At 40.8% G+C, this 14,874-nt stretch overlaps 1 protein-coding gene across 2 annotated transcripts; it reads right to left on the bottom strand.

Annotated features, from left to right (window-relative positions):
- Window positions 1–5,454: 5,454 nt before the first annotated feature.
- Window positions 5,455–11,976, bottom strand: LOC108156282 (glucoside xylosyltransferase 2). Of its 2 annotated transcripts, none has more exons than XM_017287657.2 (4): window positions 11,831–11,976; window positions 11,609–11,729; window positions 8,219–8,516; window positions 5,455–6,271 (listed from the first exon to the last, which is right to left on the bottom strand). In XM_017287657.2, the coding sequence occupies exons 2-4, from the start codon at window positions 11,707–11,709 to the stop codon at window positions 5,612–5,614; spliced, it is 1,059 nt and encodes a 352-aa protein (XP_017143146.1). In that variant the 5' UTR covers window positions 11,710–11,729; window positions 11,831–11,976; the 3' UTR covers window positions 5,455–5,611. The 2 variants fall into 2 exon arrangements, with proteins under 2 accessions (XP_017143146.1, XP_017143145.1); XM_017287656.2 differs by having other exon boundaries at window positions 11,609–11,721.
- Window positions 11,977–14,874: the final 2,898 nt, after the last annotated feature.

The following is a 14,874-nucleotide window of genomic DNA, read 5'->3' as shown; positions in this document are numbered from 1 at the left end:
CAATATTGGTTCCGTTAATCAAGATTCAAGAGGTTCATATAACAGAGGATTCATTAACCTAAGAATATAAAATACAATTCATAGCAAAACTAAGCCTTTTTACTCACGAAGTTCAACATTTCAATTCAATACGAAAATTATTGATCATTACCCAATTTAAACACTTTCCTTGACAAACTCGTTGGGCCCAATGGACTGCTTCGGTAGCTGTGGAACAATATTAATGATATAAAAATAGTATTGAATTAAAGAATTCTATTTTAGCCTACATTGTCTAACCTATGACGTGCTGTGTATATATATCACCTCGCTTTCCGGTAAGGAAGGGTCATGGGCAACAACAGCAATGGACAGAGACTAGGCTTTTGCGACGAACCTTGAAGAAAGAATCTCACCATTCCGGACGGCAACTAGTAGAAGAGCAATGATGGTCACTGAGAGGCTGAATGAGACCCATCAGATGGAGCTCCCTGTGGCGCAAATCACTTTTTCAAGAAATCTCGGAAGACATAAAGAAACTCAAGTCAAAGAAGGCCCCTGGCGACGATAGGATTGACAATGTTGTGGCAAAGCCGCCACCAAATTCGTTCTCTTTCGTAGATCAGACGCGTTTTTGTTTTGCGCTCCACATATTTTCCCTTTGTTTTACATAAACAACCGGTGTTTTCTTGAATAAACATTGAATACCTTCGTAATCCACTTACTATCTGGAAACCTATTCTTTTCCGCGAGTGCATGCCTTTTGATTTTTGTTTAATTATTATTTATTGAACTTAAAATTGTTCGGCGTCGGGTTGTTGTGTTTGTGTTGTTGACGTAAGTAAATTACATTGCATTACAGATCTCGTCTCTCGTCTTGTAGCTTTTCTTGTTTTATCACTCTCTCGCTATCACCTGAACTTAAATAACTGTTCTTTCACCCTCTCTTTAAACTTTCTGAGCAATAGCGCTCTCTACTCAGTACCGCTCGCTATAACCGCTCTCCACTCTGCCCTAATTTTTTACCAATTCCACTTTGAGCGTTGTCTGGCACATTGGTCTGATACCAATTTGTTTTGGAAATTTTTTTTTTTTCGTAAATTTTCTTGAGCAAATATATAAATAATAAAAATGGAATACGCTGTGGTCTGCGCCAAAAAAACCTGTAAGAAGCACGATCAGCCGAATGTCCCCTGCTGGCTCTGCGACAGCGTAGTGCACGCAAAATGCGCTGGATTTTCTGGCCTCGTGAGTGATGCTATAGCTAAACGTAATGGGTTGCATTACAGTTGCGAGGCATGCCGTGCGGTGGAGAGTGACATGGTGGCTTTCATGAAGCAGACGAGGAAGGGCTTTAAGGAGCTGACCGTTGGCTTTAAAAAGCAATACGATCGGCTCCTAGCCATGGAGTCTCAAATTGGCAGTCTGCAACTGCTGAATGGGTCTCCGAGGCGTAAAAAGGTCACTCCGCGGGATCTGCAAGTGCCAACCGTCACTCAGCCGTACGCCGCCGAAAAACTGACTCCGACCACTCCAAGTGTGCAGCAGTTGATCTCGTTTGCCACTCCAAGGGCAACGACAGCTGCTGGCGACGCCAGCCGCCCACGCTGATGCTGGATCAGCAGAGCGAGAGAACGCCGGTTCTAAGCTGGAAAAAAAACGTGGATCAAAGAGTCGATTGGAGAAGCCCAGAGGAGCCAGACGTGCCCGCGGAAAGTTCGAGTGGTTCGCGAAAAGTAAAAGCACGTGGCGTACGAGATCCACGCCAACGCGATCAGTGGTACGAGAAAAAGTCCTGCACAGACGCCGCACTTACGGAGGTGAAGAAGCTTTCGACGAATACAAGCGTGGGAATTCAGGGGTAAGCGAGTCTCTAGTCGTGTATACGGGCTGCTGAGCGGTGCGATAGGTAGGGAAATGAGAGAATAAAGTGAAAATGTAATGGATACAACGAAAACATAGCCTGATCACCAAAAACCTATACACTAGGGAAACCGGATGTCCGGGGTTTCGCCTTCTCTGCACATCCTTACGCCTCTGGCCCGAGTCTCCTCTTGCCCCGCCCACATGGTGATCCGTATTCGTTACAGATGCCCGTCGGTACCCCGCGTGGCTCCCTCCAGTAGTTCGTAGCCCGGCAGGATCCCGAGGCCGCTGTCCGGCGATCGTCTAAGCGCTCTCGGTGACCCCTGTCGGCACTCCCGCATGATCCCCTCCCGTAGTTTGTGGCCCAGCAGGATCCCGAGGCCGCTGTCCGACGATAGCCTAGGCGTTTTAGGCGATACCTGTTGGCCCCCCCTCCTTATGATTCCCTCCAGTAGTTCGTTACCCAACAATATCCCAGGGCCGATATCCGGTGACTGCCTAGGCGCCCTTAGGGATACTTGTTGGCGCTCCCGCGTGATCCCCCTCCCGTAGTTTGTGGCCCAGCAGGATCCCGAGGCCGCTGTCCGGCGATTGCCTAGGCGCTCTCGGTGACACCTGTTGGCGCCCTGTATGATCTCAGTAGACCGACAGGGTCCCGTAAGTACTGTCCGGCGATAGCCTAGGTACTCTCGGCGATACCTGTCGGCCCTCTTCCGCTTCGTAGTAATTCTTAGGCCTACAGGGTCCCGTAAGTGTTGTCCGGCGATAGCATAGGCACTCTCGGTGATACCTGCCGGTATTATCGCATAGCAAAGCACCCTTCCGCTTCGTAGTAATTCTTAGGCCGACAGGGTCCCGTAAGTGTTGTCCGGCGATAGCATAGGCACTCTCGGTGATACCTGCCGGTATTATCGCATAGCAAAGCACCCTTCCGCTTCGTAGTAATTCTTAGGCCGACAGGGTCCCGTAAGTACTATCCGACGATAGCCTAGGCACTCTCGGTGATACCTGCCGGTATTATCGCATAGCAAAGCACCCTTCCGCTTCGTAGTAATTCTTAGGCCGACAGGTCCCGTAAGTACTGTCCGACGATAGCCGGACGGTATCTGTCGGTATCTCCGCATAGCAAAGCCCCCTTCCGCTTCGTAGTAATTCTTAGGCCTACAGGGTCCCGTAAGTACCGTCCGGCGATAGCTTAGGTACTCTCGGCGACACTTCTTGGCATCTCCGCATAGCAAAGCCCCCTTCTGCTTCGTAGTAATTCTTAGGTCTACAGGGTCCCGTAAGTACTGTCCGGCGATAGCCTAGGTACTCTCGGCGATACCTGTCGGCCCTCTTCCGCTTCGTAGTAATTCTTAGTCCAACAGGGTCCCGTAAGTGTTGTCCGGCGATAGCCTAGGCACTCTCGGTGATACCTGCCGGTATTATCGCATAGCAAAGACCTTCGTATTAATTCTGAGTTCGATTGGGTCCTGATGGCGCTATCCGGCGATAGCCTGAGCGTTCTCGAAGAAACCGACTGCCACGTCCCATACGGTTCTCCCCCACTACGATCGCTCCCGTCCGCGGACTGCCTCCCCGTCCCCATCGTCGGTCCGAAATTTGGAGTCCCGGCAAATTATAAATATTGCTCTAATTTCGACCCTGGAGTAGATTGAGATATGTACCTCAGCCAAGATCGCTTCCTTACAGTATTCGCTTTAAGCTCTTTCTTGTTTTCGTTTGGTTTCTACCTGTTTGTGAGAGTGTGTGTTTATATTTATTTGTCTTGTGTTATTTTGAACCGTGCTAAATGGAATAAAATCGTGTAAAAAAATTTAAAAAAGTCCTTGGTAAAAAAGGGATTAATTTAAAAATGACATCTCATAATTAATATAAAAAAATAAAAATAAAAAAACTATGCAGCGTATATTAAATAAATATTACTTTTTATTTAAGGGCATGCCAAAGGTTACTGCCTAACCCTGGGTACTCCCTTGCCTAGCTTGGTTACGTTACCTTCAACATCAACAAATCTTTAATGAATTGGGTGCTTACGGATTTAAAGCTTTTTTGGAATACAAATCTGTCCAAATCTGTTGCATTTCTATTTTTTGATTTTCCAGGGACTGATTAGATTTTATTTTCGTGTATTCTTCTAAAACATCGTGTTACGTTTGTGTTAGCAAAAATCTACTCCAAGGCTCACAAGCTGTTGCCAAGACTATCTTACCAACGAGGGGGAGCGTTGTGAGTTGCTGATGCGACCGCAACCCTACTTTTATACCCGATACATAGACATAGTCATAGACAAAGAGTGCGCGCGGGAGAGACAAAAAACATGTCTGAGCGTGTCGCCGGGCGTAGAGTAACTACTGCAAATTGATTTGTTCCTTTTGGCTTTAAAAATGATCTGATCTGATCCAGATTCGGCAATCTGGTAGATATGGTCATTCTTTATGATTGTGCGTTTTTATTTTTCTCGTATCTTCAATATTGTGAATGCCACAGATTTTCGTTCTTTGTGGAGGCGGGGCGAAGTTTTAAAATACACTTGTAACAGTGAGATGTAACAGGACTATGGATACAAAATTTGGTTGCTCTAGCTCTAATAGTCTTTGCGATTTGTGGATGTCGAATATTTTCGTCCTTTGCGGGGGCGGAAGTGGGTCGGGCGAAATTTTGAAATAAACTTATGCACGTTCGATATCACAGGCGTGCGGTTACCAAATTTGGTTGCTTTAGCTCTTATAGTCTCTGAGATATAGGGGCTTACTTTTTACGACAGGCAAAGCCGACCATGAAACGTGCGTGTTAGAGAAAGACAGAGCGACAGAGAGCACACAGGTGCGGGGCGAAGTTTTGAAATACACTTGTAACAGTGACATATCACAGAGTTCTGGATACCAAATGTTGTTGCTATATTCAACGGCGCTTATAGGGACGGACAGACAGACATGGCTCAATTGACTCGGCTATTGATGCTGATCAAGGATATATATACTTTATTAGGGCGGAAACGCTTCCTTCTGGACGTTACACACATCCATTTTCACCACAAATCTAATATACCCCTATACTCATTTTGAGAATCCTGTATAATAAACAAGATGTTGCATGACGCTCGTAAACACTGTTCTATGGCAGGGCTGTTCCAAACTCGGTTTCGTCTGTTCGTCACAGCCTTGGGCAGCGCTGAGTCAATCTGTTTCGGGCCACTGAAGAAACAATGAAATCAGCTGCAAAGCTTACCAAAGCGAGGCCATATCACATTCCTCATCATATGGTTCATGAGACGATCATGCAGAGCATGCGTACCAGCAATGGTGTGGACTACTTTGGGAAAATTTGGGTGAAGGTAGCAGTCCCAACCAAGAGGGAAGATCTCCACCTACCAGACTCCTAGCTACGGAGTCTTAACCGCCTTAATGGAAGCAAAGATCTTCATGAATTCACGACCAAACAATTCACGGCTAAAATATTCGCGACGGCCACTGATCTGGGACAGAACCCCCAATGCGAACACCAGAGCATTAGCCAATATTAAAATTATAATACACTTTCTAGCAAATCTTCAAAAGTTGTGATCATATAAAAAAGTTCAGAGTTTTTGTATTCCCCACGCGAAAATTCGGGAGTTTCGAAATAGCCCCAAATTTATTTTCTATTTAGGAATGTATACAACTCTAAAACTAAAGTATATTATGTAAACAGTTGTACAAAAATTTGTTAATTTCTAGATTAGCTTGCGTTCTACTTATCTTACGTATAATGTATGCTCTATCCCTTAAAAGCTATTGCCAAAAAGTTTAGTAGCCATTTTCAGCACTTCTGTTGAGATCTTTCCACAGCTAGATTCATTTACTGATTTTTGATTTAAACCAGTACGTAGAGGCATTAAAAAATTGGTGTTTGTATTAGATCCAAGCTGATACCTTTCCATGGATTCATAAATAATTTTGAAAAGTGGTTGCTTGTCGGCATGAAAATATCCCCGAATTCCGTGCATCAATTTAACACCAGAATGTGTCATGTTACAAGTACTCATATACATACAGTGATCTGGCCGATAGTTATATTCACAGGGCATAACGAAAAGTTTGTCAGGATAATAATAAAAAAATATATTTATAATGTCTTGATCGCCCCATATAATACGCAGCTTGTACTCTTCATGTATAGATAAGATATGTTTTTCCCAATGAAATTCACGCATTCGTGTCAGATTCATTAACATGACGCCGGAGTTCACACCAAGTCGGCCATAGAATGGATGACGCGCAAATCGGTTGTACCAACCTATGTTTTCATTCTCGTGCTCGGGCGTCAGTGCGGCCATTTGACTGTCATTAAACTTTTTAAAAAATTCCCATATTTCAGATATTGGTGACAAAAACAGTGTATCCGTGTCAACATATAGCAATGAGTCCACATCGGTCAATAAAGACTGGAAAAAAAATAAAATATTGTTATTTTACATTTTAAAATTAAGTTTTTAAATTATATTGTGTGCGCATTCAAAAAGTTAAAAAAAAAAACGAAGTCTACGTCTGAAGGTTTTTTGTCGGTCTTGCTAGACGAATAAAACTTCAGAGACCATAAGATCTAGACCAACTGCAGACTTCTTGTGTACGTATTCTTGGCATTACAAAAATTAAAAATATGGGAATACGCAGAATCATAAATAATGATCGTAAGTCCTCACTATGCAACAGGTACTTAAACTAGAATAAATGCGAAATAAATTGATTTGTATTTTTTTAAATTTGATTTGTTTGAGTTATCGTTTATACAAATCTGGAAACAAAAGGGACCATATTCGCTCAAAACTCTCAATATTGCAGTTTACTGGTAAATACTGTTCGGTACGTTGCTTATCCAACTGCCAAAATTTAGGCAAAACATTGAAAAGGGTGTCGGAACCGATCCCAACAAAATTAGAGTTAGCTCGAACAACTCAACATAATCAGTACTCGCCTGACTTTTCTTAATTAAACTTGACAGAAGTTAATTATTGAATTTCTTCTGTCATTTAAAGGCGTTTCAACGTACTGATCAGTCACACCAAATTTAAACTTGATTTGTTCAATAGTTTTCAGGAATCTTTAAATCTGGCAAAGAGTGAAATGCTTGTACCTGATGTAGCTTCGGAAAATGACTCAAATGCTGACCGCAAATGTATTTCCCTGGTGTGATGTCTCAGTGGAGGTATAAGAGTTTTTTGTCTAATAGTTTCAATAGGCGGAATGTAGGTAGCGCCTTAAGCTGTCCAGAATTGGTCACAGTTGTATCAAAACAGCCTTTTTTAATTTGATCAACACTACTCCCAATTTCCTTCCCATTCCGAATGTATTTTGGGCTCACGAGGGTGGCTATCCTACTCTCTCGCTCGCGTCTAAGGCTGCTGCATAGGGCCCGGCAATTTTGCCTGTCAACCCTTGCATTGTTAGTCTTGAACTAATCGTCGCAGCTATTAGATTAAGATCATCGCATCAATAACTCTGCTATAAGAACCATTGGCCTAATATCGTTGCTCGGTCAAACTCTTTTAGGGAATAAACTACTCGAAAGACCCTCGTAAGATATATAGCCTACGTTAACTTTGTGTACTTACTCACAATCATTGTAATAAATTCACCACAGTAGAGTCTCTCTAATGCCCAGTGCTCAAGCACTAAGATTTGTAATAAATAGTTATTGCTTAACACTCAAACGCATCTATCGAATTTTCTTGCACGGCTAACTCATATATCGAATTTAAGTCGTTTGCTATCTAACACACCGCCATTCGTGAATAAACATTAATGCGGAAAACGCTCCGCGTTCAAACAATCGTATTTTTTAACTTTGACCTCCAGTCGCTACCTCTTAACGTTGAACATTTTTAGAACCTGAGACCTTTGAAAATTAATTTTTTATAAATAACCTTTTTATTTTTAAATTCAGCTTTTTGTAGATGTTTCGACATCCTCATCATTATTTCACATATGGAAGGCGAACAATTTCTGGGACTACGAAATTGAATTTCGTCTACTGGAGTAGAAATATCAAACCCAACTTTAAACTTATTTTTGCGGGCAGCATTTGAGTCAGCATTGAGTCATACGGTACCTTAAAGTCCCTTAGAACTAGGCACACGGACAGACATGGCTATATAAATATACTTCATGGAGTCGGAAACGTTTGCTTCTGTGTGTTACACACATTTACTGTCACCACAAAACTAATATACCCTTATACTCTTTTTATGTATCGGACATTACAAAAATAGCCCGAAACTTAAAATCGTGCTCTCGTGAGAAAAGCAAAACCACTGTACCACAGTGCTATGGTTTAGAATTAAAAGTAGACAAAAACAATCGGTCATGCAACTGAAATACTCATTTAGACTTACCGGCAAAAAAAGACGCTGGGCGGCACAGGGCTTGAAGAGATTCATCCACTCAATCTTATTTTGACTAGGAAAGTTCAAAGGTAAAATCTCAAAGTCAAAAAACGATGTTAGGATATTTTTCCAGTCTGTTAGCTTTTCTCTCAATTCATCATCTTTTTCTTTCTCAGTAAAAATCAAAAATTTAAGATACTCTTTTTCATAATTGAAAACGATTGCTGATTTGATCATTACAAGTGTCTCCTGTACTCGTTGACCACAACAGACTACAACGATGTAGAGAGGCGTTCTTGAAGGTTGTCTGTTTAATAAAAGATTTTAATACAGTAGATTATTTGTACGTCAGTAAATACTATCAAACACAAACACTTTTACGACTTCTATGTCTGTCTATGCACATTCAAAAAGCCCATAAACCATTATTATTTGCCTGTTTGTAACATAGCACCTGTACGTATAGTTAAGCAGATCCATTAAGCAGATTGTGGACGAAAATAATAACAATAATTGTTTAAGGTAGGGCTGGTGATTAGAGAAATACGTTGAATAGTTAGGAGAACTAGCCTATTATTGTAAGAGGGTAGTCGAACATTTACCTCATAGCTCACTAATAACAAAACCCTTTTCAGTAAGGAGTAAATTCAAGCTTTGCGATCCTTTTATTAAGACGTGACCCATATTAAAGAATTTAAGAATAATTTAATATTTTATTAAACGCTTGACAGTAATGTAATCCACTATTTTCTAATTTGCATTACTTTTTCCATTATTTTGTCTAGTTAAGCTACGACTCTGGTTGTCTGCTTAGTTATAAAAACGGACCAGTCCAGTGTTTGCAGTGGCTACGCTGCGCCCTGCAACTCGATTAGACACGTTTTGTGGCTCTCCCGCACGCACTGTTTGTCTGTCAATGTAGCCATAATGACTATGTATCGGGTATAAATGTAGAGTTGCGGTCGCAGCAGCAACTCACAACGTTCCCCCTTATTATTAAATATAATCATATCAACGATGACCGGCCTTTTTATCGCAGCAATTTTTCCGAATTAATCAGATACTGGTAAATTGGGAGCATGTGCGAGACACACTCTTGTAACTAAATTTCCCTCTTATAGTTGTAGTTTTGTATCTTGTATACAACTCGACTTTATGCTGCCGGATTTACAGATAGCTGGATGAAGTTAGTTATGTTAGTTTCTTGATTTTACTTTCCTTAAAAACTACCTTGAAACTTCAGGGGGTATTAGCACAGAACACTTTAGTAATGAATAAATGGGCCTATACTTAATTGTTAACCAATGTTAAAATTATGTTAATTTACTTTATAAAGAGATAGAAACGAAGTAGATGTTTATGATGGCTCTGCTAATAAAAATTGCCAGAAATGAGTATAGGGTATATTACATTTGCGGGGAAAGTGGATGTGTTTATATATATAAACTTTATATATTCTTGATCAGCATCAATAGCCGAGTCGATTGAGCCATGTCTGTCTGCCCTACTGACATTCTTGTTTGACGCCTAGTTCGCAGAGACTGTAAGAACTAGAGCAGCAAAAATTTGTACCCAGACTGCTGTGATATCATACTGAATCAAGTTTATTCCAAAACTGTTCCACACCCTCTTTCGCTCCCACAAAAGACATCTGTGGCATCCAAAAACGTTGCCGAATCTGGATCGGAGCGGATTATTGTTATAGAAAGAAGGAACAAATAAATTTTCAGTGGCTACAACACGCCGTGTTGTTACAACACACCAAACCTAACCTAAATTTTTTCACACATATTTGAGTGAATCAGGCGGAGCTTGCCTTCAATTACTTTTGCGTTTACAGAAATTTTTGTCATCAATATGTTTCATTTTCTCATCGATTCTCAGCGTGTCTGACAAACTATGAGAAACAGCATGCATATTGAAAATTAAATTGATAATGGTCAAAAAATAAATACATTTTTTGGAATTACATTTTGCAAATGGCATTTCACAGCACAAATGCGAGCGTTTGACGTTCCTCGATCAACATGACATTAACTCAATACTCATTTCCGAGACTCACCTAACAAACAAAATTATTTTTATCTAAATGGCTACAAGTTCTATGCGACAAATCATCCCGAAGGTAAGTCTCATGGAGGTTCTGGAATTCTGATCAATTCTGTTTCCATCAATTGCTACAACTTATCTACTATGCTCAGTGCCAGAGGGCACTATCAGTGAACGTCAAAGAGAGGGAGGGGGAGAGAGAGAGAGACAGAAAATCAGTCAGAACGTGTAGGGCGCAGCCACTGAAATTTGGAAATATACTTGTAAAAGTGAGATATCACAGGAGTGTGGATACCAAATTTGGTTTCTCTAGCTATTGTAGTCTCTGATATCTAAGCGCTCATATGGACGGACAGACAGACATGTGTCCATCGACTCGGCTGTTGATGCTGATCAAGAATATATGTATGCACATATATACTTCATGGGATCGGAAACGCTTCCTTCTGGGCGTTACACACATTCACTTTCCCCACAAATTTCATATACCTCTATACTCTTTTTGAGTATAGGGTATAAAAAGAAGCCCTACTTCTGAAACAAAACAGTAAAAAACTAGGGGGAACGTTGTGAGTTGCTGCTGCGACCGCAACTCTACATTTATACCCGATACTTAGTCAGTATTTTCGGTCACCCAGAGAGAGAGAAAATCAGTCTGAACGTGTCGTCGGGCGCTGCGTGGCGACCGAAAATTGATTTGTTACTTTTGGCTATAACAATAATCCCATCTGATCAAAATTCGGAAATCTGGTACATATGGAGAGAGAGACAAACAGTGACATCACAGAAGTCTGGTTACAAAATGTCGTTGCTCTAGCTCTTATAGTCTTTGAGCACTAGGCGCTGATAGGGACGGACAGACAGACAGGGCTCAATCGACTCGGCTATTGATGCTGATCAAGAATATACATATGTATATACCTTATGTCGGAAACGCTGCCTTCTGGATGTTACACACATTTTAAGTATCGGGTATAACAAATCAATTTTCGGTCTCTACGCAGCGCCCGACGACACGTTCAGACTGATTTTCTGTCTTAGAAATTATTAGAGCCGTCTGCCGGAGGAGAGCCATACTGATTAAGTATCGAGTATAAATGTAAAGTAAAAAAATCAATTTCTTGTTAAGACTTGAGAAGAAAAACAAGCGCTTAAACGATAATCCACTCTTCTCTACCACTTATCAATTTTCCTGTGTTGAAAAAACTAGCCACTTTTCAGACTGCTATGAAAATTTTACGACCGGTCTCATTCGCGGATGAAAAGGAAGAGGTACATACATATATTTAAACAATATAAATAATACATGTATATAAAGGTAAATATTAATACAGGAGTTTTTGTACGTACACTTTGTTACGACTCAATAACATTCCTGTATAATCACATGAAGGTCGCTGATGAACGAAATAAATTAATATCCCTATTCCAATGAGGCATAAGAAACACATATGTAGGTGGAGCTGAAATACTAAACAATTTAGTATTCAATTGTTTTAAATAATATTGCACTGCTTATTAAAATATGTACATATTTCATTGCCAAAGATTTTTTCATAGAAATGTATTTACCATTTTCAAAATTGCTATAAGATATACATGTACATATGCGAAAACACACGGCTTCTATTCAGTATACTACAAATATAGAACTTCCACATAAATTTAAAGTGTTTGTTTATAAATTCAGCGTGTTGGAGACGCAAAAGATTGTTTTCAAAAATTCGATATTGCTATCGATACAATTGATGTAAAATTAGCCAATCATCGGTTGTTTCTGCCCACCATTGATAGAATTACCCATATAGTCAATAGATGTGCCAATTCATGATGCAATTATACAAGGTGGTCTCGTCGGGAGCCGAAGTTCGTTCGTGTTGTCCCTTATCGTTAGTGCGAGCTTGCTTGTTGATGTAGAAGGTTGTTCGCGGACGAATTTTTGTATAAAGTTTTAACCCTTACGTGCCACCAACAAAAAATGACATACTGCACTTTTTGCCGAAATCATGTTCCGGGAGTAAAATTTATTCATGCTCCGAAATGTGCAGTGAAGCGGAAGTTGTGGGAGCAAAGCCTCGGCTGCAGCCTTGGCGCTCATTCTAAAATTTGCGATACTCATTTCAAAGCTTCCCAGTGGAAGTCTGCACCTAACAAAGGGCAGACTTATAAAAGGAGGAGATTGATTGATAACGCCGTTCCGGATAGAGAGGACGAAAGTTTAAAAGATGGTTTCGTCAATTCGAACACGCAAACAGAGTAAGTTTACCGTGTGAAAATATATAAATAAATGTAAATAATAATGCAAATGCTCTGTAGGGACGAAATGATAAATCATGCAATGTTCAAGGAAAACGAGTGCCTGAGACAAAAGATTCGTGCTATGGAGGTGGAAATGCATCGCGTAAGCCAGCAGCTTGAGGACTCGCGCCAATTAGAAAAGTCTCTTGGGAAAATTTTTACGGATAATCAAATCAAAATATTAAAGAGTGGTGGAAAACGACAAAAATTTAATTCGGAGGACATATCTGCGGCAATTTGCCTTCATACCGCAGGCGCTGGAGCGTACAACCATCTTTATAAAAAAGGATTTCCTTTACCTAGTCGTGCTACGTTATACAGATGGTTATCTGAAGTAGAAATAAAGACTGGCACCCTGGATGTGGTCATTGACCTTGTGGAAAATGAGGAAATCGTTGAGGCCGACAATCTTAACAAATAAATATCCATGGAAAGGCAAAAGCAACATTTGCTTGCAAATTCAAAACTATTAAATATAAAACCATAAAAAAAACTTCAACACTTTGTATCATAATAGGAAATTTTAGATCCCACGGGCCTGTTAAGGGTTAATCAACATCAACATATGCCGTCTCACTCACAATCACTATACTATGTGCCTTTCACTCGCACTTATTTCTAGCATACGTTAAGGGACTGACTTTTACCGACGAGACCACCTTGTATATTTGCATCATGTGCCAATTCATGCAACGAACATATAGCACAGCGAACACAGAAAACTAAATCCCAGGGTCTTCGGCTCTGGCGATCGGCAACCTTCGCGTCATCATGAGCCAGCCAGCAGAGTTATATCCTTATTTTAAGCAGGCTATAAATTATGCACATACATAATATGTAAACGCCGTCTATGTTTATCACATATGAAAAAGTGATTTTAGCTAAAAAACTGACATATTTAAATATAGGATCTAACAAAAAATATATATACTAAAATAAATATGCAAGTTAACCACCGACACTGGACGTGTGCTGACCTAGCATATTAGCGAGGTCCACGAACAGAGTCACAGGCGCGGAGGATGTGTCGCAACCATAGCTCGCAAACGACGGTCAACACTTTTTCCCTTTGCTGTCTCGTCACTGACAAAACCGAAAAAGACCACGAAGACACGGTCTCTCACTGAGCAGAACACTTTTTGTCTCTTCGCTTGTGTTATGTGTTTCGGGTTTTCGGGTGAGCCCGACACACGATCGTGTCTCACAATAACAACTTAGAAAGACACTTTGGTCAAGCGCTCACAGAAAAAGTGTCTTTAGATGACCAGAACCAAAAAAGTGTCTGAGTAAAGTGTTTTTAATTTTTGTTTTCGTGTATATGTTTATTCATGTTTTCCGCATCTTTTGGGCTATTGTATTGTAATATGTATATTTATTTGCAAAATTGGCAAACGAACATTTTCGTTTTGCTTTTCACGATTCATTTTAAGCTCCAATAGTCAAACCGTATAGAATTCACAAAAGTTGATAGTTGCCATAAGCATCACACGTACAAGCACGCATACATACGCAAAAGACACTTTGTTCGTTCACTCGCGACAAGATGCTCAGTGAAAAACAGGAACAAAAGAGAAGTGAAAAAATCGGTCTTTGCTTGAGCGAAGAGCGAGTTGAGCAAAAACAGATTTGATCGGGTCTTTTCAGTCCATTTTCTCAATGTGTCCGTCAATGAGAGGTTTTTATCAGACACGCCGAAAGTGTCAACAGTTATTTGCGAGCTATGGTCGCAACAATGTTGGCAGCCGCTGCAGCAACCCGACACCACCCACAAGTAAGCAGTTCTCATGGGAGCCCAGCAGCTGCCAGCGACGATGGAGTTCCTGGAACGGCGGCGACTGTGCTGTGGCTACGGCAGAGCCGCGGCAGCACCGGCCGCGTAGCCGGCTGCATTCATAGCTTTTAATTTAATTTATGATCAGTCTTAAGTTTGAATCTAATATAAGCGCAGCATATCGCTCGCAATAGATAACTAATTCTCATTCTTCATATCGGCCAGCTACCGTTACCGAATTTGATATCAATTACAACTCAATCAATTATATTCAATATTCTTAGCTAGCTAACGCTTCTAAGGGATTGTAACTAAAGTAATCAATAGAGAACTTAATTCACCAACGCGTTGTGTTTGTGTAATTTGCATATGTCGGAGAATCGGTTTCCTTTTTTATTTCTCCTTCAGTCATCCCTTCTTTTATTTTTGCAAAAGCAATTCCTTATTAATCACTTCACAACCATGCTCTAAGAAAGCAATAGCTGATGTCCAGCTCCTTACAGTACACTCCGCCTCCCACGCTGCCGTCTAGCTTTGAGCCACCAGT

This window comes from Drosophila miranda, chromosome 2 (genome assembly GCF_003369915.1).
Source record: "Drosophila miranda strain MSH22 chromosome 2, D.miranda_PacBio2.1, whole genome shotgun sequence".
NCBI lineage: Eukaryota > Metazoa > Arthropoda > Insecta > Diptera > Drosophilidae > Drosophila > Drosophila miranda.
This window is presented reverse-complemented; position numbering and strand designations above follow the sequence as displayed.